The 25,160-nt window shown below is 46.0% G+C and overlaps 1 protein-coding gene across 1 annotated transcript in view; it reads right to left on the reverse strand.

Moving 5' to 3' along the window:
- Positions 1 to 25,160, reverse strand: part of OSBPL10 (oxysterol binding protein like 10) — a 314,732-nt gene that overhangs the window by 181,454 nt on the left and 108,118 nt on the right. The window contains exons 2-3 of the mRNA XM_043595604.1: positions 21,122 to 21,297; positions 18,060 to 18,139 (exon numbers count right to left, since the gene is read on the reverse strand). Of these exons, the coding sequence (XP_043451539.1) occupies positions 18,060 to 18,139; positions 21,122 to 21,297 (256 nt within the window). The remainder of the gene's footprint in view (positions 1 to 18,059; positions 18,140 to 21,121; positions 21,298 to 25,160) is intronic.

A 25,160-nucleotide genomic window follows, 5' to 3' on the forward strand; every position in this document is an offset into this window, starting at 1 on the left:
TCACCTGGCAAGAGAGCAGGGCCTTTCCCCAGAGCAAAAGTTCAGCTGCACAACAACCCCACTGTCCCCGCCTCTCCCTACGCGCTGCATCACAACTCCCCAGCCGCTGAGGTGCAGAAGGGCGTCCCAGGAAGAGCCGAACACACGGCGATGGCTTCAAGTCTCACTCCTGTCATGTCCTGGCCACGCAGCCATGGAACCTGCCTGAGCCCCAGTTCCCCCGTCTGCACAATGAAGAGACTACCTGCCCCACGGGACTGTCGTAAGAAGCACATGAGGCAGCTGTTCCCAACGAGGGGTGACTTTGCCCCCCGCCAGGAAGCATTTGGCAGATCCTGGAGACTTTCCTTGCCACAATCGATGGTGGGGGGATTACCATCGGGCGGGTACAGACAGGCCAGGGATGCCGAACATCCTACATCGCTCAGAACAGCTCCTCGTAGCAAAGAACTACCCCGCCAAAAATGTCAACAACGCCAAGGCTGAGAAAGCCTGGGGTCAGGTGACCTCTGTGGAAAGGCACTTAGCGGCCACAGCGCACCGTCTACCGTAGGAGAGAAGAACGTGTTTTTGCGGCATTTGAGCGGTTTCCATGGGACAAAAGTAGCTTCCTGTGCGTTCACCAACAATGCATGCTAAGTATACTTGGCGACTCCAAGCTTCTATGCTACGAGCTAGAGAGGAGGGCTCACCACGTACTATGCACTGCACGGGTGATAAATGCTTCCTGTCGAGTGCACGAGAGCTTTTGAATCCAAAGAGGTAGGCCGATCTGCCAAGCAGCAGGGCTTAAGGAGGACCAAAAGATCGGTAAGACAAGCTGCCAAGCAGATGAATGAAAAGTAGCTATCCCTAAATGCCGGTCTCAGGCGTCAGCAACCTTGCCATCTGCTGAGCTGGCCCAGGAGGATACAGGGGGAAGGAAGATCCTGAAGGCAGTGCGCCAACCTCCTAATGCATCTCAGGGTTCCACTGAAAATGTCCCTGTATCCTAAACCCAGAGGGGGTTCTTGATAACTTCTCTAGACTGTCAGGAGTGGGTGTCAAGGAGTCTGCGGAGGGCTGGAAAATCGGCTAAGAGCAGAAGATGACGGGGGTGAAGCGTGGAGTGGGAACACAGAAGCACTAAATTTACACCAAGAGAGAGACGGGAGGCTGGTGCCCGGCAGAATCAAAACATTGCTAGTCGTGGTTAGACAGCCAGCTTGAGAACACAGCTCAGGTGGGTGAGTGGACGGGCAGGCAGACGGGTAGGTAGGGTGAATAAACGGGATAGTTTATCCAGCCCAGAACTGACCCTACTGACCTGAACCCCAAGACACTCAACTTCCCAAATATTGTCATTTCCTATATAACATACTAAAGACCTATTATTTACAAAATCTTCTTTGAGCTGAAAAGTATTGATTTACCTGTTTCAAATTTCACAAAGTGCCCCATGTGCTGTTCTAAGGTACCAGAGACAAAGAGGCTGCTCACTCAGCCTGCACAGTCCTTATATCAGGGGTCACAGACATAGGAAGACAGCCCAGTCCATTGGCTTCAGAGAATCAGAGACCCGGGTTCAAAATGCAGCCCCTTACCAGGTATGTGACCTAAGGCAGTTCCTTATATAACCTCTCAGACTTTTATTATCTTCGTTTTCTATTAACTAAAATGTACCTTACAAGAATCCTATAAAGATTAAATGAAATGATGTCTACGAAAGTACTTAACACTGTACCTAGCATCTTGATCAATTTGGATAACTACTGGCGTTAATTTAAGTACTATATTTATACGCTATTCTTGGTCATCCACAATCTTCTCCCATGGTATGTGAATCACATCTCATAGGGTCCAGTATTGCACCTGGTTGTCACGTTCCCAGGCAAATTTAATCAGGAGTATTAAATTTCCGCAGCCCTCTTGGTCTTTTAGGATAATTGCCATTTTTAAAGAATGCAGTACACAAGGCATGTGTTTTTGAGAAGTATCCTAAAACCCTCGCTATTTTCTGCGCTCTGACCTTGCTTTATTTTTCTCCATGGAACCCAGCGCCACCTGATATGGGATATATCTGTTTGTGGACGGTCTGCCCCACAAAAGTAGAAGTTCCATGTGGCTTCTCTGCATGGCCCACTACCGTATCTCCAACGCCAGAATCTCATGGTACAGAAGCATTTCAGTATTTGCTGAATACTCCTTCCAGACAGACCTCCTTCTAAGCCTCTCTCCCAGTGTCAGCAAATCAGGGACCAGACACCCCCACTCTGCACAGGGGACCCCAACCGTATGCCCAGATTCTCTGCTCTTTGGTGTGCTCCTTCATACTTGCTCACAATGAAATTTAGCGTGGGAATGTCCTCACACCAAGAGATGTCTATCCTGCCTTGAATTAAAACTTCCCATAGGGGCGCCTGGGTGGCTCAGTCGGTTAAGCGTTCGACTTCGGCTCAGGTCACGATCTCGCGGTCCGGGAGTTCGAGCCCCGCGTCGGGCTCTGGGCTGACTGCTCAGAGCCTGGAGCCTGTTTCAGATTCTGTGTCTCCCTCTCTCTCTGACCCTCCCCCGTTCATGCTCTGTCTCTCTCTGTCCCCCAAAAAATAAATAAACGTTGAAAAAATTAAAAAAAAAAAAAACTTCCCATAGAAGCCTATCTATATGAAATCATCCACCAATATTCTAGATGGAAAATTGCAACTGAATTATTTATTCTGGAACAAGGCCCTATTTAAGTACAAATAAATAAAATCAACTAGTTGAACTGAATCAAAAGTCCACCTTTTTTTCCCCCCTAATTATTATTTTTTTAATCCGAAGGTCTCCTTGACCTAAGATCATCATCCTGGGTAGCGCTAATACTTTCCTTTTGGGCAAGAAAGGCAGCCTAATTTTAAAATTATGCTTGAGAAAGTACACAAAAATGTTACACTTTATTAAGACAATAAAAAAATCCCCAAACTTTATCGTTTTAATAAAAGCGGTTCCTAAATTGTGTTTTATTTACTTAATTTGACGGTGTGTTTAGGAGGGTGATGTTTTACACTTAGTTTTAACTACCCAAAAGGTAATTATCTGTGAAAAATTCTAGAAGAAAAATGGCTCTGAGCTTAATGTAACACCCAAGTAAAATTGCCCAACAGCAAAAAATGGGACAGTAGAGCCAAGGGAAGAGTAAATCCTCCGATGAGCTTGTCCAACTTTAGTTACTGAGAGTTTATCAAGCTTAAACCCAACGCATTCTATTCCCCCCAAAGACTTGCTACTTAGGAAAACAGACAGTACTCCCATGGTGCTTTGCGTTTCAACCTGGGGCACTTTATACCTCAAGGCCTCAATGGGAAAGGCAGTTTGCCTTGCTTCTTGCCCCATAATTCAAGATAACAAAATATTTCTAAAATATTAAATCGTGCTAGTATATTCTACAGTAAGCTGTAGGAGGTTTGCGTTTTGTTTTGTTTTAAGACCCTGTGACTTCTTAAAATGTTTTCAGCAGGCAGCAATAAGGGGCTCCATGCCCACTGCCACCTGCAGATGGGAGCATCTCTGTTCGTAGAACCCAGGACAGGAGCGACTCGACTACTCGGCCAACTGCCCCAACACCGAAGACGTCAGCTAAAGAAGAAGCGACTCCACGTGCATCGTTAAATTCTGTTCCATTCATGTGAAAGGGCAGAAAGGAATAACTGCCCCAAAGAGCACTGAACTTTACATACTTCAACCCGTATCAAGTAAAAATCAATTGTGAGCAACAAGAATAGAAGCCTAATCTCAACTGGCAGGAATTTGTAATTACTGAGTAGCTTCAAGGACTCTGGTTTGAAGACTTTCAAGTGAGGAATATAATGAGAATCACGTTTATTGGCGACGGCCCCACGGAGAGCTTCTCCCTGCAGATACACAAGGACCAACTTGACGACGGCCTCAGACAGCAGAGCACTTAGCAAAATATCCTTGGCTCCACTTAAAGGCAAATTGGTTTCTGGAAATTTACACGTTAACCATTTGAGTACCTACGTCAGTTATACGTGCAATTAGATCAAAATATAATGTGAAAATTTCAAATAGTATCAAAAGGGTCCTAAGTCCCCAGTGCTACCTCACCTGGGTAACCACTGTTAGTAGCTTGCTTTTCCTTCCAAAGACGGAGAGTGTGTGTATGAATGTATGTGCGTATGAGAGAGAGAGAGTGTGTGTGTGTGTGTGTGTGTGTGTGTGTGTTTTAACATCAATTTTAATGTCTGGTTGTTTAAATGGTTTCAAAGTTTTCTTCTTCTGAGTATTTTAGAGACCCATTTATCAGAAACACCCCACTTCACAAGTTGTGCATTTCCAGTCTTGGGCAGTCTGGTACTAGCCATTCCCATGGGCGATCCCTTGATGAGGCCTAACTTGGCAGGCAGTGTTCTCCCTCCACGCCCCGTCAACCCCTCCTATGGAACCTAAGTCAGCCTCTGGCACTATGGTACAATTGCGACAGATGTGACCTCACTTAATCCTCCCCACAACCCATAATTCCATCTTCCTATCGACAGTGATGGTTGCCCACATTCATACGTGGGGCACACAGACAGCCTTGCCCCCAGTGGCACTACAGGGCTGGTTTTGAACCCAATACTGTCCACCCCACAGCCTCACAGAAAGTGAGATCGGAGCCACTCGCCACAACGCCACACAATATGAACAATGCCGAACTGGTTAAGTATGGATCACAGCAGAGCTATCTGACGTATGAGGAACAGGATCATCTGGGCAGCCTAGCAAATCTTTGCAGGGGAGGGTCATTACAACTAGGTTTTAAGGCAAGGTCGCAGCTACTCCTGCATGATTCGCCTTCTGGTGGAACCTAGCTCGACAAGAGTTACCGGTCAGAAACAGAGCAGAGCTGGATGAGTTCATGTGACAAAAATAACTGATACCTGTGAAGTGCTTACTGTCATTTAAGCTTAAAAACCACCCTGTATGGTCGAAGCCATTTTACTCAATTTATGGACGTGGAAACCGAGGCGGAGAGAGATTAGGTTACTTGAGATGATAAGACTAGTTAGTTGCCTGTAAGTGTCCCATACACAGCCAGAAACCAAATCCTTTGAACCCACTTCTTACTCCATCCACATTACCAGATGCTCCGTGCGTTCTAAAACTTTTTATTTAACATCACAAAAGATGACAGAAGTGAAGACAGGCCATAAAATGGGAGAAACATTAGAAAATCCTTTTTCTGATGAGGGCTTAGTGTCTGGAACACACGAAGAACGCCTAACACCTCAACAAAAAGCAAAAATAAAAAATGAGAAAGGATTTAAATAGACATTTCTCCAAAGAAGATATACATATGGCCAACAAGCACACGAAGGGATGCTCAACATCATTAGCCATTCAGGAAACACACATCGAAACTACAGTGAGAGAACACTTCCTACCCACTAGGATGGCCGTCATCTAAAAGACAGACAATATAAAATGTTGACAAAGATGTAGTAAAATCAGAATCCTCCATACGTTGCCAGAGGGAATGTAAAATGGTGCAGCTGCTTTGGAAAACAGTTCGGCCGGTTCCCAAAACGTTAAGCAGAGTTACCATAGGACCTTCTGCTTTCCGACACATACCCAAAAGTGTTGAGAACAGATGTTCACAAAAACTTGCACCCAAGTGTTAGAACAGCATTACTCATAATAGCCGAAAGGTGAAAGCAGCCCAGATATCAGTTAATGAATGGACTGAAAAATCTGGCATGGGGGCGCCTGGGTGGCCCAGTTAAGCATCCAACTCTTGGTTTCGGCTCAGGTCGTGATCTCGTGCGTTTCATGGGTTGGACCCCCGCATCGGGCTCCGGGCTGGCAGTGCAGAGCCTGCTTGGGATTCTCAGTCTCCCTCTCTCTCTGCCCCTCCCCCACTCGTGCTGTCTCTCTCAGTAAATAAACACCTGAGGAAAAAAACAAAGAAAGAAAAATCTGGCATGTCCATATGATGGAATACTACTTAGCCATTAAAAGGAATCAAGTATTGATTCATGCTCCAACAAGAAGGAACCCTGAAAACGAAATAAGCCAGGCACAGAAGGCCATCACACAGGATTCCACTTACACGATGTCCAGAATGGGCAAATCCTTGGAGACAGCAGTTACCAGTTGCTAGGGGCTGGGGAGAGAGGGTGGGTGGGCTAATGGGAACAGAGGCTTTCTTTTGGGGGTGATACAATGTTCTGGAATGAAGCAGTAGTGACGGTGACACAATTTCGTAAATACACTGAAAAACGGAATCGTACACTTTCAAAGGTAAATGTAATGGTACGTGAATTAGATCTCAAAGACAGCCCCTTGCTAGCTGTGTGACCTTGGCTGGGTAGGTATATTACTTATCGTCCCTGTGCCTTAGTGTCCTTGCCTATAAAACGTGATAATAGTAACTACCTCATAGGGCTGTTGTGAGAAGTACAGAAGAAAATCCAAGAAAAGCCCTCACGGTACTTGCCACATAGAAATGGGTTCATAGATGCCATTCATTATTTTCTTTTCCCCAAAATGTGTTCCTTATATGGCTATTTTCTTCTCTCTTCAAAGAAAGTATTAAGATATATTTTGCTTGACTCCTAAATGTTACTCCAGATTGATTTTCAACTACTAACATCGCTTAAGTAAAAAAAAAAAAAAAAAAAAAAAATCCTTAAATGTTCAATCTAATGCAAAATACAGTATTTTAGGAAAATAGGACAACATACGGTTTTTTTTAAAGAACCCAAATCTAACAGCACCGCCACCACCACTCCCACTGCTGTCACCAATGCCAGTAGGGAGGAGTGAGAAAGGAGGAAAGAGTTGATATTTAAAATGCACTAAGTGGGGGGCACCTCAGTGGCTGAGTCGGTTGAGCATCTGACTTCGGTTCAGGTCATGATCTCGCTCTTCTGGAGGTCAGAGCCCCACATCGGGCTCCCTGCTGTCACCCAATCAACACAGAGCCCTCTTCAGATCCTCCGTCCTCCCCTCTTTCTCTGACCCTCCCCTACTCACGCTCTCTCGCTCTCAAAAACTAAATAAAGTCAGTAAAGAAGTAAATACAATACACTAATGTCCACCACCGCATGTCCCAACAGTGGCAGGTATGAAGATACAGCTATGACTTCCCTGCGGTCTTGGGTCTTAAGGACACACAATCAGGAGGGCGTGTGCGCTCGCTCACGCGCACACAGACCCTTGTGAGAAGGGATGTGCACAGGCGAGTACTGGTATAAAAGGGAACATGGAAGACAAAAGATGCCCCTCTGACCAGGCAGGTCAAGGAAGACATCACAGAAGCACATTGGCCTTGAAAACCACATGGGTGTTTGCCACAGGAAGAATGGAGAGGGAAACGCATCCCAGCAGGGGAAACAGCATCAACAAAGGCAAGGAAGCATGACTGTACCCAGTGTGCATCTAGAACACTGAGTGCATGAGGCGGAGGGAAAGAAATTGCACCGGACACATGGTGGGCCTCCAATGCCAAGGTAAAGTTCAGGACTGTGTCTCGGGAAGCAGGCTGCTACTGAAGGTTGTTTGAGCCAGGGAGTAGCACCGTCGGCAGCCTTCCCTCGCCCCTCTGCTCCCAGCAGAAGCTTGTACTAGAGGTTCTGAAACAGCTGCAGTGGAGGGGGTGGTGGGGCGGGAGAGCAGGGAGAGAATCTGCCCACAAGAGAGCACAAATTCCTGTCTTCAAACAAGGAAGGTGGATGTTTCTGATGCACAGACATGACTGGAAAAGCAAGCGATCAAGATATTTAATGCCAAAGTCATAGAGCAGACCAGAACTCCTGGGACGAAGCACAGTAGGGAAGGAGGAAGGGAAAGGCAGAGGTTTTATGGGGGGGTGGGGGGGACTCTCTTCTTACCTTTAAAAAAACAAAGAGGTCCGTAGTACAAGAGATTAAGCTAGACATTGGTAAGTTCCCTCCTCAGAAACCATAAAGGAATCATTAAAGCTTTATCAGCACTGTCCAACAGAACTTTCTGTGATGATGGAAAGGTTCTATATCCATGCTGTCCAATATGGCAGCCATCAGCCAAATGTGGCTACTGAACACTTAGATGGTAGCTAAGTGCAACTGAGGAATTTTAAAATTTAGTTTCAATTACAGCTGACCCTTGAACACGGGTTTGAATTGTGCAGGGTCCACTTCTACGTGGGTTTTTCTCACTAAATATGGTACAGTACCGTAAGTGTATTTCCTCCTATGATTTTCTTAACATTTTCTCGAGCTCACTGATAGGAAGAATGCTGTATATAACACAAAACATACGAAATGTGTGTTAATCAACTGCTTATGCTATAGGTAAGGCTTCTGGTCAAAAGTAGGCTATTTGTAGTTAAGTTCTGGGAGACTCACAAGCTATAAGCACATTTTCGATGGTGCAGGGAGCGGGGAGGTCAGCACCCTAACCCCTGGTTGCTCGAGGGTCAACTGTAACTTTTTTTTTTTTTTTTGTAATTTTTTAAAGTAGGCTCCATGCCCAGTATGTGGGGCTTAAACTCACAACCTGAGCTGATGTCAAGATTTGGACGCTTGTCAGCCAATTTGACAATGAATTATATACATAAAAAAACAAAAACAAAAACAAAAAATGTGGATGCTTAACAGACTATAAAGTACACGGGTTCCCCAAGGGTCAACTGTAATTTAAACTTGAAGAGTTACAGAGTCTCATGTGGTGGCACCTAGGTGGCTCAGTCGGTTGAGAGTCTGACTCTTGATTTCAGCTCAGGTCATGATCTCACTGTTTCGTGAGATCGAGCCCCACATCAGGCTCTGCAATGACAGCACAGAGCCTGCTTGAGATTCTCCCTCTCTCTGCCCCTCCCCTGCTCGCACTCTGCCCTTCTCAAAAATAAATTAAAAAAAAAAGAAAAAGAAAAAGAGCCTCACGTGGCCAGGTCTCTGTATCAGCACAGTTTTGGAACCTCCCTTTTGTCCTTATTTCTTACATCTATTGTTCTTTTTTTTTTTTTTTTAATTTTTTTTTTTCAACGTTTATTTATTTTTGGGACAGAGAGAGACAGAGCATGAACGGGGGAGGGGCAGAGAGAGAGAGGGAGACACAGAATCGGAAACAGGCTCCAGGCTCTGAGCCATCAGCCCAGAGCCTGACGCGGGGCTCGAACTCACGGACCGCGAGATCGTGACCTGGCTGAAGTCGGACGCTTAACCGACTGCGCCACCCAGGCGCCCCTATTGTTCTTTAGACAAGTGGTGCAAAGGAAGTTTCGAATCTCTTCCCACTTTTTTTTTTTAATTTTTTTTTTAATGTTTATTTATTTTTGAGACAGAGACAGAGTGTGAACGGGGGAGGGTCAGAGAGAGAGGGAGCGCTGACAGCCAAGAACCTGACGTGGGGCTTGAACTCACAAAACTGTGAGATTGTGACCCGAGCTGAAGCCAGCAGTCGGACGCTTAACCGACTGAGCCACCCAGGTGCCCCTCTCTTCCCACTTTTCAGTCATTCTATTACTTCTGAGTTATTCTGCATTGTTCTCAGAAGTCCCAACTTTGTTTAGTCATAAAACAGGGACCAATGTCATTTGTCGGATTACCCCCAAGACCCTGAACATTCAGTCGGTGAGTGACCAGCAGCGCCTTCTCTAGGTGAATAAAACTGGGGTTTTTTTTTTGTTTTTGGTTTTGTTTTGTTTTGTTTTTGAGAATCGACCCACAGGACCTCGTCATTTGAATATTTTGGTAGCATTTTTGTTCGAATGGGGGGGGTGGGGCTGGGATGCTGGGCTAGATGGCATCTGACGTCCCTTGTGGCCGCGTGGTGCTAGATTCTACAGATGTCACTGGGTTCATCTCGGCAAGCAGGTGCTTCCTGTTGTGATGCAGCCTAACCAAGATATGAAAGCCCTTTGGCCCACGCCCCAGGGTGGCAGAGAGTCAGGGAAGTTCTAGTCTTTCACCTTCAGGAACAGAGATGGCTGACAAACAACGGCTCCAAATCTGCTTCCTCTTCACACTGGGCCGTGGATTTAACACGAAGTCAGCATTCCCCTCCCAAACTACCCCTCAACGGACAAGACTTCTGATTCCCCCAGAAGCAGTCCACACATTCCCACGCCTCCCCCAGATGAGGTCTCCAGACGTCCCCAAGACAGGGTTCTCTGTACCTGGCAAGCCAGCCACCAGGGTCACCGGCAGGGCCTCCTGACACGAAGCACACTGCCCTGAGGGCACAAGGGCGCCCACAGAGAATGTTCTTCCCAGCACCAGCCTCTGCCAGGCCAGCCTATGACTCTCCCTCCTCCTTTCGCATCATCCCATGTCCCATCAAACCACGACTGAACCTCTCCATCACTGGCGAGTACCAGGCATCATGGAAAAAGCAGAGGACAGGAGTTAGGAACTACCTCGCGGGGGTCAGCTGTCAGGGGGAGGCTGCAGGTTGTGTAGACGTGGGCAGGTCCTCACCCGGCATTAGCTTCAGAAGAACTGCACCCCCATCCCCGACCCTGAGGGCTGTCCGCGTCCCAGAGACGACGGAGGAGACTGTGCTCTAACGCCACAAAAGCTCACGTGAATTGACGTGTCAGCTATCATTTTCGAGGATGGGGAAAAAAATACTTATGATTTGGGCAGCTTCTGGCATGAATATTGACGTATATGTTCCTTGAAACTCTGCAGCTTTCACTGCTCATCTAAGACCTCCTAAGACTTATAATGGATTTAAAACCCCGTGCCAATCCTATTCCTCCACGACCAAATTTGCATTTTAATTTAGAATTACCTAACAAAGGCGAGGATCTCTAACCACGCACCATTCTGATCTGACCACGGTGTCTTCAAACACCCGACAGACACAGATTCCCTGGGACCCACCGTCTCAAGTGAACGTGGTCGTCAGTGTCTGCTCTCAGGGGACACACGATCGAGGGGAGGATTCGGATGGAATGGGGGTCTCTGGAAGCCGAAAGTAGTAAGTACAAAGACAGCGTCAGGCCCGGGACCCTGAGGACCCAGAGGAAGGACTTCAAATACAAGGGGCAGTGCAACTCCTTCAAATGCCTCGAATTTCTCCATTTCCTTACCTAATTTCCCCCACAGATCAGAAAAACCTTCTACACTTTCGATGTTGTTGGACAGGTAAGTCACCAAGAAAGATGTACCTTTCTTTCCTCAACTTCCCATCTAGAAGGAAACAAGAGCAGAGCAAGGAAGAACAAACGAGAGGTGGCCAAGACGGAAGGGCCAAGTTGCTGCCTGGACGTAAAACAGTGTAGATCCCAGAAATGCTCTAAGAAATGGCAATACACTCGCACAGTCCTTTTAAAGATAAAACAACCCGACACAGAGAAAGGCCTGTGACCCAAGCCTGGTCTTATGGTCCATCCTCACGGAGAGGTAAGCTGCTCAAAAAACAGATCTGAGCGATTTCTGTGCACGTCCAGAAAACAGAGGGGAAGGATGGGCCTACAAATGTGGTCATGTGATCTCCACTTATCTGCACACAAAAGCGTTTAGAGATATGTACACCTAGGGGCGCCTGGGGGGCTCGGTCTGTTAAGCATCCAGCTCTTGACTTTGGTTCAGGTCATGACCTCAAGGTCATGAGATTAAGACACCCCCCCCCTTCCCACCCCATGGGGCTCTGTGCTAGGTGTGGATTCTGCTGGAGATTCTCCCTCTCCCCTGCTGGCATGCATGCTCTCTCTTAAAATAAATAAATAAACAAATAAATAATAAAAAATAAAAAAACGGCCAAGGAAACTAAAATCTTCAAAATCTGAATCTGAATGTCCTTAAATGCTTCTTTTTTTTTTTAACTTTTTTTTTTTATTTTTGAGACAGAGAGAGACAAAGCATGAACAGGGGAGGGGCAGAGAGAGAGGGAGACACAGAATCAGAAGCATGGTCCAGGCTCTGAGCCATCAGCCCAGAGCCCGATGTGGGGCTCGAACTCACGGACCGCGAGATCGTGACCTGGCTGAAGTCGGACGCTTAACCGACTGAGCCACCCAGGCACCCCGTGAATGCCCTTAAATGCTTCTTAATCACTTGACCACGGTCCTCATTATCCCACAGGTCAAAGGTAACTTGAAAACAGCATCACTCAGAAGTTTCTCCAACTCCCTATCCGGAAATACAGACTTCCGCTAATTTTCAATGACCCCGAGTTCTCGGATATGGCTATTTGCAAATGACATTCACATAACCACAAATGGATTAAAAAGCATACTTGCTTTCCTTGAGGATGGTGTCAAAGCACCGAGGGTGGCCGAGATGTGGGACTATCAAGCAGCAGTCTTACCGAAAATGAGCACAAGCACCTGAGCCCCTAATTCCATGGACTGCTTCAAGCGGGCAGCTGGCTTTCACCTGCATTACCTTGTTGGCCCACAGGGCCACCTCAGGAGACAGAGGATACCATTTCAAAGATGAGGACCGAGGATCAGAGGAAATAAAAGTGACCTGGGCGGGTACGCTCAACACATAACTGGCAGAGTGGGATTTAAATGGAGGACCTCTCAGGGCACCTGGGTGGTTCGGTCGGTTAAGCATCTGACTTTGGATTTCGCTTGGGTCACGATCTCATGGTTTGTGAGACCGAGCCCATATCGGGTGCTGCACTGACAGCTCAGAGCCTTCTTGGGATTCTCTCTCTCCCTCTCTGCCCCATTCCCCCACTCACATTCTCCTTCCCTCCCTCTCTCAAAATAAACTTTTAAAAAAAAGGCAGGATCTCTCACTCTGCATTCCCCAATATTTCTTCTAAAGCAGAATGTCGTGAGCAGAAACACGTGTATGCTCAGTCAGAAGATGCTTTTCATTCAAAGTTCACGGGGACTTGCCCCAAGTGCTCACCATTAGAAGCTTACAGCACAAAAAGTAGTGCAAAAGGCCAAAGTTACGTTCAAGCAAAGTTACTGAAAAATTCTGAAATAAGACCTATTTAAAAGACTGGGGAAGGGCTCTCTTGAGTATATAAAAATTACAGGTGTCCTATTCAGAGCTGTCCCCTCAAGTGTTATAAAACATGGAGTTCATGGCAGGAGAACACCATCCCCAACCTTCCCATCAGCACCTAGCAGGAAACCAGGACGAGGGATGAGGGGGAGGGGGCCTGTTTAGCAACTCTGCCTCTTGTCCCCATCTACTCACTTAATGGCTATCTGACTTTGAGCCTCTCGCTTAGGTTCAACGGGTCTCAGTTTTCTAATATGTAAAAATGGAGATATTACCTATGTCACAGGACCAGTGTGAAGGGTAACAGGATCCTGAGGGATGGTCACTCACATGGAAAGTATTAAACATCATTACTGGGGCACCTGGGTGGCTCAGTTGGTTAAGCATCCAACTTCGGCTTAGGTCATGATCTCACAGTTCATGAGTTCAAGCCCCACGTCAGGCTCTGTGCGGACAGTTCGGAGCCTGGAGCCTGCTTCAGATTCTGTCTGTCTGTCTCTCTCTCTCTGCCCCTCTCCCACTATGCTTGCTCTCAAAAATACACATTTAAAATAAATAAATAATAATAATAACAATAAACATCATCACTTCCGTCAACCGTTCCTTTCCCATGCTCAGGCTTATGGCGGTACCCATAACACCACTATGCCTAATCCCAGGGGTCTCCGAACACCAGCTACTTGATAAAAACTAGACACCCACCCCTACATTTGATACTTCAAAGTCACACGCAAGTAAATTCTCACGAGAACCGTTGCTTACAGCTCTCTCTTAACACTTTCCAATCAATGCTTTACGTTGCTTGAATTTTTGTACCCCATCAAAAATAAGATGTTTTGCTTTGTTGTTGGTGTTTCCAGAGAAAGTCACTGTTCTGGTCGTCGTAGCAGACACGCCTCATACCCTTGCAGCTGTACCTCGAATAACACCAGAGACCACAAGATGAACCTATGTGACACCCTTAGATTTCAAAAACTAATACTGTTTTCTGAAATCCAGGAACAGATTTAGAAATTTTGTAACATGCGTATTTTTTTTAATTTTTTTTTTCAGAGGAAGTTTTCATGTACGTGCATGAAAGGGAAAAGGGCAGAGAAAGGAGAAGGAGAGAGAGAATCTCAAGCAGGCTCCATGCCGTGAGTACAGAGCCCAACTTGGGGCTCAATCTCCTGAACTGTGACCATGACCTGAACCAAAATCAAGAGTCAGACTGAGCCACCCAGGAGCCCCTAACCTGAGAATTTAGAAATTAATTTGGGGACTGGTAATCACTTTTGATTCTTGAAAATGGTATTAAGAACAAAAAGTACCACCCATCCACTAATATAGCTAAAATTAAAAAGAATCGACTACTGACACACCAGCATGGATGAAATTCAGAAGCACTGCATAAAGTGAAAGTAGTCCGATATGAAAGGCTGTACAAGTCAGTTTATAGAACATTCTAGAAAAAACAAAACTACCCATAGAAAATGGATGGTGGCTGCCTAGAGCTCACGGGGAGGGGAAGGAATCGACCCCAACAGGGTAATGAGGGAACTCTGAGGGGCAGCAGAATGTTAATTGTGGTGATGGTTACATGACTGCATGCATCTATCAAAAAATAAATTTTATACTTAAAAAGGAGGAATTTCACTTCATGTAAATTACACCTCAATAAACCTGATTAAATTTTTTAAAAAGGCAATCAATAAGTCAGTACTCTATATCTTCTACAATAAAAAGAATATTTTAACCCTCAAAAAGCAAAGCAATGTAATTTCTGAATAAAAAGCAGTCCTTAGTATTGAATAAAGCAGACTTTAGGCATATTTAGGAAATGTCTTTTCCATTTCACTTCTGGATTAGGGGAAACATCATCGGGTATTGTCTGAGACAAGTCTGGATTTCAAGAGCTGCTGGACAGGTCCTCTGGGAAGCCCTCTGCAGGCTCTATGAATACAGTTATCCTGCAGTTCTCACTGTGTGTGTGTGTGTGTGTGTGTGTGTGTGTGTGTGCACGCGCGCACACACACACAAACTGCAGTTCTCGCTACACACACACACACACACACACACACACCCCTTTATCCATTCACCAGCCAGTGGACATTTGGGCTCTTTCCCTACTTTGGCTATTGTCAATAGTGCTGCTATAAACATTGGGGTGCATGCAGGGAACACTTGATTTTAAGTAAAAAGTTTTCAGGGTGCCTAGGTGGCTCAGTCGGTTAAGTGTCTGACTTTAGCTCAGGTCATGATCTCATGGCTCAGAAGATTGAGCCCCACATCAGGCATCAGCGCACAGCCCGCTTCAGATCCTAGGTTTCCATTTTTCTCTGCCCCACCCTCACTCGTTCTAAGATAAACAAACATTAAATAGATAGATACACAGATAGATAAAAAGTTTTTAAAAGGCAATGATTCCAAGCAATCATAGGGAGAATATTCTCTATAATCTACTGGGGAAGGATCTGACCTGCTCAGAGTGAAGAAAGAACAGAGTGAAGAGAAGGCTTATTTAGCATATGTTCCTAATAACCACGACGCAAAGTAAGTAGCCGTCCCACCGTTAACTGGACATCAAGTTCACTGTTACGTTAAGCCCAACTTCATTTTCACTAACTCTTGCCTAAGGCGCTTCTTGGATTTCATAATGCCTCTGCTGAACAACCAGGTCTGTTTAAAATTTTTAAAGTTATTATTCACTAGCTACACTACAAATGAGTGACGGTTAGGGATCTCACCTTCAGTCTCAAGAAATCCTACAGACCCTACCGTCTAAATTATTATTTATTTGAGTTCTACATTAACAGGTTAATCTGTATTCCTGAAACTGCCCAGAGACTACATCAGAGTAAATCAAATTCTCCTTCAGAGAATCTTCAAATTCGCTTCCTATTTCTTACCACCATTATGAGGTCCTTACCTTTCCTGGTCTCCAGTGATTCATCTAAACATCAATGCACTTAAAATTGGTTTCCCTACCTCAATTCTTACATCCAAAAGAAATTCCAGATGAACGAATGATTTAAACATGATAATTTAACTATAAATTCACAGGAAGAAAACACTGAAGAATGTTTTCATGATTTTATTTATTTATTTTGAGAGAGAGAAAGAATCCCAAGGAGGGTCTACACAGCCAGTGCAGAGCCAACTGCAGGGCTTGAACTCACCAACCGTGAGATCGTGACCTGAGCCAAAATCGAGAGTCGGAGGTTTAACAGACTGAGCCACCCCGGCACCCCTGTTTTCATGATTTTAGAACCAAGAAGCCTTTTCTAAGAAGCATGATGTACAACCAAAAGCCAAAAATGAAAATATTCAAAAATTTGACCACAAAAATTAAATATTCTACATAGCAAAAAAAAATATATTCAAAGTCAAAATACAGGTGACCTACTGGGAGAAAAGATCTACAATACGAATGACAGGCAAAGGACACATATGCTAAATCCATACACAGCTAAGTGTACAAAGATGTTTATTACAGCATTATGTGCAACAACCTAAATGTCCATCAGTAGAGGATTTAAAGCACTGACATTCATTCCTTAGAAAATCAATCCTAAGACTCCAGTACATGCCACAGGTCTAATAAGAAAGGTCTCCAAAATGTATGTATTTTTTAAAGGCCAAAAAGGTAAAAACTGTATGCATGATACAATCCCATCTGTGTAGAAAATACAGATGCAGATGTACATACTAACACTAATCTACTCGAATGATGTTAAGGGCAATGATCTCTAATGAGCGTATGTGGCAATGGAGGAAGAGATTTTCTTTTTATTCTACGCCCTTGTGTTCTCCTTCATAAAAAAGTAAAAAAGACACGCATAAAAAGAAAAGCATTTTTAAACTGCCCTAACCTAGGCATTTATAAAATACTGACGAAGCGTCCAGAACTCCTACCATAATTCTTGGAAAATAAAACAAGCCAGAGAGAAAAAGCGCTTTAGAAGTAGAGCCCTACCTACGGTAACCCAGATGCTGCTTGGGGTAAGTCAGGAAGGATGAGTGAATCTGCGGCAAGCCAAGTCAAAGAAAAGAGTCTCTTAAAAGAAAAATAAACAGCGGACGAAATCACGGTGAAGAAATCATTTCAGGTTGTACTTAGAGGCGGAACAGGGAGGAGGTATAACCAAGCAAGACATTTCCCATGGCCCTGGGCAACACAGCCGACTGGTTATAGGATTAGAAGCATCAGAGGTTTCGCGTGGGGGTCTTTCTATTGGATATGTGGAATGTGGAAGCAAACCGCCATCGGGTACGTACCTAAATTTGAATTAATGATATAAAAAGGGGACACCTGGGTGGCTCCATCGGTTGAGTGTCCGGCTTCAGCTCAGGTCATGATCTCACAGTTCGTGGGTTCGAGCCCCACATCAGGCTCTGTGCTGACAGCTCAGCCTGCTTCAGGTTCTGTCTCCCTCTCTCTCTGCCCTTCCCCTGCTCATGCCCTGTCTCTCTCTCTCTCAAAAATAAACATTAAAAAAAATTTTTAAAGGGGTAAGTCCTTTGAGCACTGATTTTAACCAATATTTATTGCCCTCAATAAGTTTATTTTGCAATCCTTTCCTGTATTCCAATGATTTCTAACGCAATCCTCCGAATAACCTCTGAAAAGGCCTACCTCCTATTTCCCACCTCTGTGATCCAACATCTCCTACAGATCCCTTGGAGAAAAGAATTCATGCTTGCGTGCCAAATTACCCAAGAACCTTTTTACACTTAGAACGCTGAAGCTCCCTGAAGAATATTCAGTCAGTTTGGGGTCGGGGTCTTAAGGATCAGTGACAACCACCAGTCCTCGCGAACGGCAAATCTGACTGCTACACCTCCACGCCGACATCATCCGCTCCAGCTTCTCAACAGGCCAATTAACAGCTGCCTACGCGGACAGCACGCACAGCAACTGAAGTATCCTTCCAGAATCAGCTCCAATGAGGGGTCTGTAGGCCTCTTCATTCTACCCACAAGCTTGATCCTGCTACTTCCCTCTCGGCTCTACATTTAAATGCAACAGGACAGGTGTGAATTCCCTTACAGTGGGTAACTTGAAAATAACACGAAAAACAGCTTCCCCAAAGAAACAGATAACTGGGCTAAAGGGTAGCTATTCGAATTACTCCACTGCCTCCTTGCTTCCCCGTGGTTACTTACCTTAGAACTCGTTTCCATGTGGTATTTGGAACAGGCTCGAAGCTGAGTCACCCAAAACTGTTTCTCCTTTGCATCGGCAGCTAAAATAGAGGGGGGGGGGAAAAAAAACCATTTGTAGAGATTGTTCCAAAACGTATCCAACCTATTTCTACACCCACCTAAGGGGTGGGAGGCCCAGGGAGTGAGGTAGGGAGAGAAGGGAAAACAAAGGCAGACCATAATATTCTCAAGCAGAAGGTGCTTACACCAAAAAAAAACCAAATTACACTAACTCTCAACAGAAAATTCCCTCTTAAACCACTTAAAAATGTACTCTGCAAGGGCTGTTATCAGAAAAATTTTGCCTTTTTTTATTTACCCTCTTTAAAAAAAAGTCACTGGGAAAACATGATTTTTTGAAGGTTTATTTTTGAAAGGCAGTGCGGACGGAGGACGGGCAGACAGAGTGGGAGACAGAAGATCTGCAGAGGGCTCTGTGCTGAGAGCAGAGAGCCCAACGCGGGGGCTCGAACTCACAAACTGTGACGAAGTCAGACGCTTAACCGGCTGAGCTACCCAGGCACCCCAAAACGTGATTCTTTTTAAGTGCCTCTAGGCTCGAAGTATAGTTTTCCAGGGCCTTTGGTTGTTATCAGTTTTGTACCGTGAACTTATTAGCATCTACGAAATAAGCATCCAATTGAATTATTTTAATATGTGTTCTCAATGATTCGTATTATGATTGGACAGAACAAGATACCAAATGCTGCTTTAGGTTCCCCCAAAGAGACATTAAAATACAAGACAACTGTATGGTCATGATCTTTCATCTACACTCCCATCTCTCAAATCTACTAGATTGTTTTCTTTGACTATCATGGGTACATGACGGGGTCTAATACAATCTAAATCATCGATTTTGCTGCATAATTAACTGCATAAATCGTTTAAAATGACATTACATAAATGTTGACTAGGCAGAAAACAGAATGATTCCCTGGAACCTCAGCTTGAACTTTTGGGTGAAGAAATCTAGGGTGGTAGACCAGATGTACTTGACTTCCAAAGGATTCTGCAGAAACTAGAGTCTTTTTCCTTAGGAAAAGCCACGCGTCTATGGACATCAAGATGCATTCAACTCTACATGGACGTGAGATATGCAATGAGAAAACCGATACCCAGACCCCTCTTGGGATGAGCCAAGGACCAGCCAGATATGTGCAGAAACTTATCCTGCCTTCTCCGTGGTTGCTAACTTTCGGCTAAATTTAGCCCTTGCGAGCATGTCACACATATCATAAAACTTTTATGTTTGCTATTAAAACTACACTTAAAAAAAAAAAACCCTGGGGTTTAATAATCCTGAGAATAGGATCAACTCTTACAAGGCAAAATGAGATGGCTCAGTTGTCAAATTAGTCAGGTATTTCTTTTGTGTGGGTTCGTGTCATTTTATACACCACAGGCAGGGGGAAGTGCCATTAAGGTTTTCACCTGCTTTTGTTTCTGCTCGAACAATTTATTAAGCAATGAACAACAAAACGAAATCAAGGACCACGTAAATCTAGCCAGCTGCAACGCGCACGGCATGAATCTCCAAAGAGAACATGAATCTTATTACTGCGTTTCCGAAAACTGAAAAACTTTTTCAACCAAAGGCATTTTTATTTCGTAGGCTTTTGGATTGTTTTATAGGTTCTGAAATAAGACTTGTATACAGATAACAAAGAAACATTTGCTTATTCCATCTGTTGGTAGTAAAGCTTGAAGGTAAGACCACGAAACTGGGCTCGGAGGCACGGAGTCGGCCCTCAGTGTGGCTCTGCAGAGGCTGACCTGTCATGATCAGTTCCCTGGGGCCAAGGAGGGATAAAAAGGGGCCTTTTCTGCCTACTGAGCCCTCACTTGGGCAAAGAAAAAAATGTATGACGGCAGAATTAGCAACCAACCCCCAACACGTAATACATACAAGTACTACCCTTCCTCAGACCCTAACAACATTCACTCGGGGGTGTGTGCGCACATAGGCACACACACCCCCCCCACTATGTGCATTTGGATTTTTGTTCTGTTGTTCTGTCATTAGAAGAAAACTGACCATGTTTCTGGCAATGCAACTGTAATGGAATGCTGGTGGAATGATCTGGCAATCAAATTACACTGCTACAGTCAAGTCTGGCTTTGCTGAAAACCTGGAGGATGGATGTGCCTTGGGGGTGGCAGGACCTGTAGCTCTGGCTAAATGCGGGCTCCCTGGGGAATCTGCCTCCATGAAGACGCTAAGCAGACTTCTGTTCCCAAGCAGCAAAGAGAAAGGGGGAAAAAAACAAAAAGGAAATAAACTCAACAGCAAGCAGATGGCTTCCTCACCAGGCTTTAACACTGGAGTGAAGGGGCCCTTCACTAAGAGGTGTTCTAGAGAAATCCTGAGGGAAGGGCACGATGACCCCTGAAAGGCTTGTTTTGTCCTCCGAATACAGCCCCACAGGGGACCGTAGTAGTAGGTCAAAGAACATATACATCGAACTAAGACGAAACATCTGAGATCCGAAAGCTGAGCTGGCCTTACTATCACTCACCTCTTGTCTGTCCTACTTCCTCAGTTACTTAAGACAAGCAATTCCTAGCGTCAGCTGTGTCTCCCACCCCAGGGGTAAATAAGAGAGGGGGTGTCCGTCACCACAGAGCCCTCAAACATAGCAAACTGTTAAAGGTGATTTTAAACAACCCAAAGAATTAAGATTCAACGCACAAAAACAGGGGCGCCTGGTGGCTCAGTCGGTTAAGCGTCCGACTTCGGCTCAGGTCACGATCTCGCGGTCCGTGAGTTCGAGCCCCGCGGCGGGCTCTGGGCTGACGGCTCAGAGCCTGGAGCCTGCTTCCGATTCTGTGTCTCCCTCTCTCTGACCCTCCCCCGTTCGTGCTTTGTCTCTCTCTGTCTCAAAAATAAATAAACTTTAAAAAAAATTTTTTTAAGTAAAAAAAAAAAATAAACACACAAAAACAAAAGCCAGGAGCCATCACCATGGTAACTATGCGCGTAGCCCAGGAGACCGGTCTGAAAAGTGAGGAGGAGAACGTACCTCTCAGTTTATACATCTCTCCGTTAGCGGAATACACCACCAGCATGTGGGGGGCTTCGTCGCTCAGGGACACTATGGCTCCAGACAGAGACAGGGCTCCCCGAGGCTTCTGGTGTTTGCTCTGCTCATTCACAAAATACTGCAGGATGCCGGCCTCAAAATCCAGCACAAAGTACCTGTGCGGAGAAACCACAGCGCGTCATTCTCTCTTCTGCAGCCCGGTCCTCACGGCAAAGGAGGAAACTCAGCCTCGAGTCAACGTCAAGGCTCCAGATTCGGGAGGGCGGAGACCCAAAGTCCCTCCTGGCGCCCCCCCCCCAAAAGTCAGCGCGTGAGGAGGGAGAGCGCTCCCGATTCTTAAGTCAGAAGGGGCGCTTATGACAGGCCGCCGGGGGCAAGGCGAGGGCCAGCTCCCTTCAGGACTTGGTGCCATGCCCACTGCCTCGCCTGGTGCCCGCGGGTGCCACAGGAAACCTCCAAACGACCCGGAAGACAAAAACCAAAAAAAGCAAACAGGTGGAATGGGACGCAGACTCGGGTGACACCCCGTAGGACCTCACGGGAACAGCCAGAATTCTCTAAGCCTCGAAGAGAGGCTGTTTGACACCCAGGGAACAGCAAGCCGGGCCTCGAGCTTCCCGTCAGTGGTAGGGGTAACCCCGAGGAGCCGGAGATCCAGGCCCCTGTTGGGGACCTGGGGGCGCTCACGCAGCCACCAGGCACACTCCGGCCAGCAGCCCTTCTAATGCATCATTTTCACGCCAACTGGCAAGAGCTCCCTCGGCTCGGGGAGGCCACAACGCCGGCCTGTAAGTTGCCTCACTCGTTCAAGCGGATCTTCGTAGCCAAACATCTGGCCTGCTTACACTCTCAACCTGTCACCTAGGAAGTAATCACGACTTCCCCTTCTCCACCAGGACGGAAAGGTCTTCACTGGAGATTCAAGCTCTTCCTGGGGCCTAGAGGCTCACTACAGCCCCTGCTGATTCTTCAACCTTCTAACTTTCTGCTCCGCTTCTACCGGCTCTCCTTCCTCGGAGTCTCCTAGTTGTCTCCCACCACAGGACCTTGGCTCATGCCGTTCCCCGTCTGGAACAGTTACCCAAAGTGTGGTCCACAGATTCCGGTGGCCCACGCAGCACAGGTGAACTACATGCTAGTCATGACTCAACCACAACGCGACCGAGGGGTGGGAGAGCAGGTCCTTCGCCACGGTCTGAAAAACACTTGCCCAGAATGCCACTCCTCCCACCCCACCCCCCCCCCACCTGGGCTACAGTTCCTTCACCCTCTTGCCACGTTAACTTCTCAGCCTTCAGGAACAACTCAAGGGCCACCCACTTGAGAAACCACCTCGTGACATTCCAACACTCCTCCCATAAGGTCCCAGAGCACCTTGAAACCGCCCTTCCCAGACTGGCCCCGGTGGGAGTCTACACTGGCCGGAGTCTCTAATTCCGCCTCTAGTGTCCCCCCCCTAGACTACGCTCCTTGGAAGCAGAACGGTGGTGTCCTCCCCATGCCCAGCACAGTGTCTGCTGCTTGGCTAGTAACATTGGCTTAATGAATTAATGAAGGGGCAAGAAAGCCCCATGGGATTCCAGTTTCCAAGCCAGGCGCCAAAGCACCTGGGTCACTACTGTGACCTCACAGAGGCACTGCAAAAATATTTTGTGTTTTTGAGGGCTACACGGCAATATTCAACACGGGCCAGATACCGTGCGTGTTACTAACGCCAGTCGATCTCCAGTTTCCAAGTTAGGTTGCACTACATTCCTTGCAACGACATCGTATCTCTGCAAAGTTGAGTTTTCAGCAGGTGCTGGGGTAAAACGCAAAGATGAATGTGGAACAGGAAAAAGAGGGCAGCAGAGTGCCCAATACGACCCCAAGGTTTGGGAAGCCACGCAGGAACCCGCGGGGGCCCACACGCCATCCTCAAGTAATTGTGGTGATTTAAGAAACACATCTCTCCTTTTATCCTTATGATTTTTCTTCAAATACCCAGGTGTCAGAACATAAATATGTATGAAGTGGTGTGGAGCCAACTAGTTAATAAATGAAACATAAGGGTTTTTTTTTTTAACCTATAAGCACCACGGACCAAGGAAGTTTACAACCCTCTGATCTAATTCATTTTCGCAGTAACCTAACAATTACACACTATCATCCCCACTTTATAGATCTCCTGAGATCTCAAGAAACTCAAAATCCAAGAGCCAGGCTCGGCTGATTCCACCACCTTTGATGGTCATGCCAGCCCTCCCCCGGGCACTTCCTCCGCGTCACCTGTCCTGCCCTTCCTTAGGTACTTTATTCTCCCCACCTTCCTGCTCCAACAGAGCTGACCCAGTGAGCTGGAAGCTCCCTTCCCGGCAATGGAGGTGTCCCATCCCCTACCCCCCACCCACAGAACAGGGTGCAGCCATCTCATTAGCCCCTGACACCCCAGATCTCCGTCCTCCAGAACTCCAATTCCTCTAAGAAATCTTCCACTCCTGAGGCACCCAGGTGGCTCAGTTGAGCATCCGACTTCAGCTCAGGTCATGATCTCACGGGTTGTAGGTTCGAGCCCCATGTCTGGTTTTGTGAGGACAGTGTGGACCCAACTTTGGATTCTGTCGCCCTCTCTCTCTGCCCCTCCCCACTCGAGCTCCCTCAAAATTAAACATTAAAAAAATGTTAAGACTACCCTACAACCTAGCAATTGCACCGCTAGATATTTATCCAAAGGATGGAAAAATGACGATTCGAAGGGGCACGTGCACCCAAATGTTGACAGCAGCACTGTGAACACCAGCCAATTATAGAAAGAGCCCAAATGTCCATTGACTGGATGGACATCTGATGAACAAAGAAGATGCAGTGTGTGTGTGTGTGTGTGTGTGTGTGTGTGTGTATAAATGGACTATTACTCAGCAATCGAAAAGAATGAAATCTTGGAGTGCCTGGGTGGCTCAGTCAGTTACGGGTCTGACTTTGGCTCAGGTCATGATCTTGTGGTTCGTGGGTTCGAGCCCCACACTGGGCTTCGAGCTGACAGCCTGGAGCCTGTTTTGGATTCTGTCTCCCTCTAGCTGCGCCTCCCCTGATGGTACGTTGTCTCTGTCTCAAAAATAAACAAAACATTTTAAAAAATAATGAAATCCTGCCATTTTCAGCAACATGCACGGAACTAGAATGTATTATTCTAAGCAAAAGAAGTCAGAGAAAGACAAATGTATGATTTCACTCATATGTGGAATTTAAGAAACAAAATAGACAAACGTAGGGGAAGAGACGGAAAATAAGATACGAACAGAGAGGGAGGCAAACCATAAGAGACTTAAATACAGAGAAGAGACTGAGGGGCACTGCAGGGGTGTTGGGTGGGGAGACGGGCTAAATGGGTGATTGGCATGAAGGAGGGCACTTGTTGGGCTGAGCACTGGGTGTTATAAATAAGTGATGTATCACTGGGCTTTACTCCTGAGACCAATATTACACGACATGTTAACTAGCTTGGATTTAAATACTTTTTTTAATTAAAGAAAAAAAGAGAAATCTTCCACTCTTAATTTCAATATTCTGAATAGAATAATTTCAATATTCTAATAGCCAAGACTACTTACCTATCTTACCCGCCTCCATCCCTCCTATACCTTAGGCCATGACAACAGAGACGGTTTTCATGATAAAGATGGATAAATCAGCACCCAAAAATGTGTCACAGCCAAGGACTATTCCAAATTGTAGTCCCGACCCCCACATTAACGCCACCTGGGAGCTTGTTTGCAATGTCAATTCTCGGGCCCCATTCAAGGCCTGCTGAATCTGAAACTCCGGGGGAGAGGTCCAGGAAGCAGGGTCTCAAGCTTCCAAGTGATTCTGATGCAGCTAAAGTCTGAGAATCACTGGCCTAAAAGCTCATCATCAAATCTCTTTCCTCCTCTTCCAGAAGACACAGCCAGAATATATTCCCTAGATTCCCTTGCAATTAGGGTATCACCATTGAAGTTTTAATCAACAGAAGGTGAGCAAATGAGATTCAGGCTTGACC

This window comes from Prionailurus bengalensis, chromosome C2 (assembly GCF_016509475.1).
Source record: "Prionailurus bengalensis isolate Pbe53 chromosome C2, Fcat_Pben_1.1_paternal_pri, whole genome shotgun sequence".
In the NCBI taxonomy this organism is placed as follows: Eukaryota; Metazoa; Chordata; class Mammalia; order Carnivora; family Felidae; genus Prionailurus; species Prionailurus bengalensis.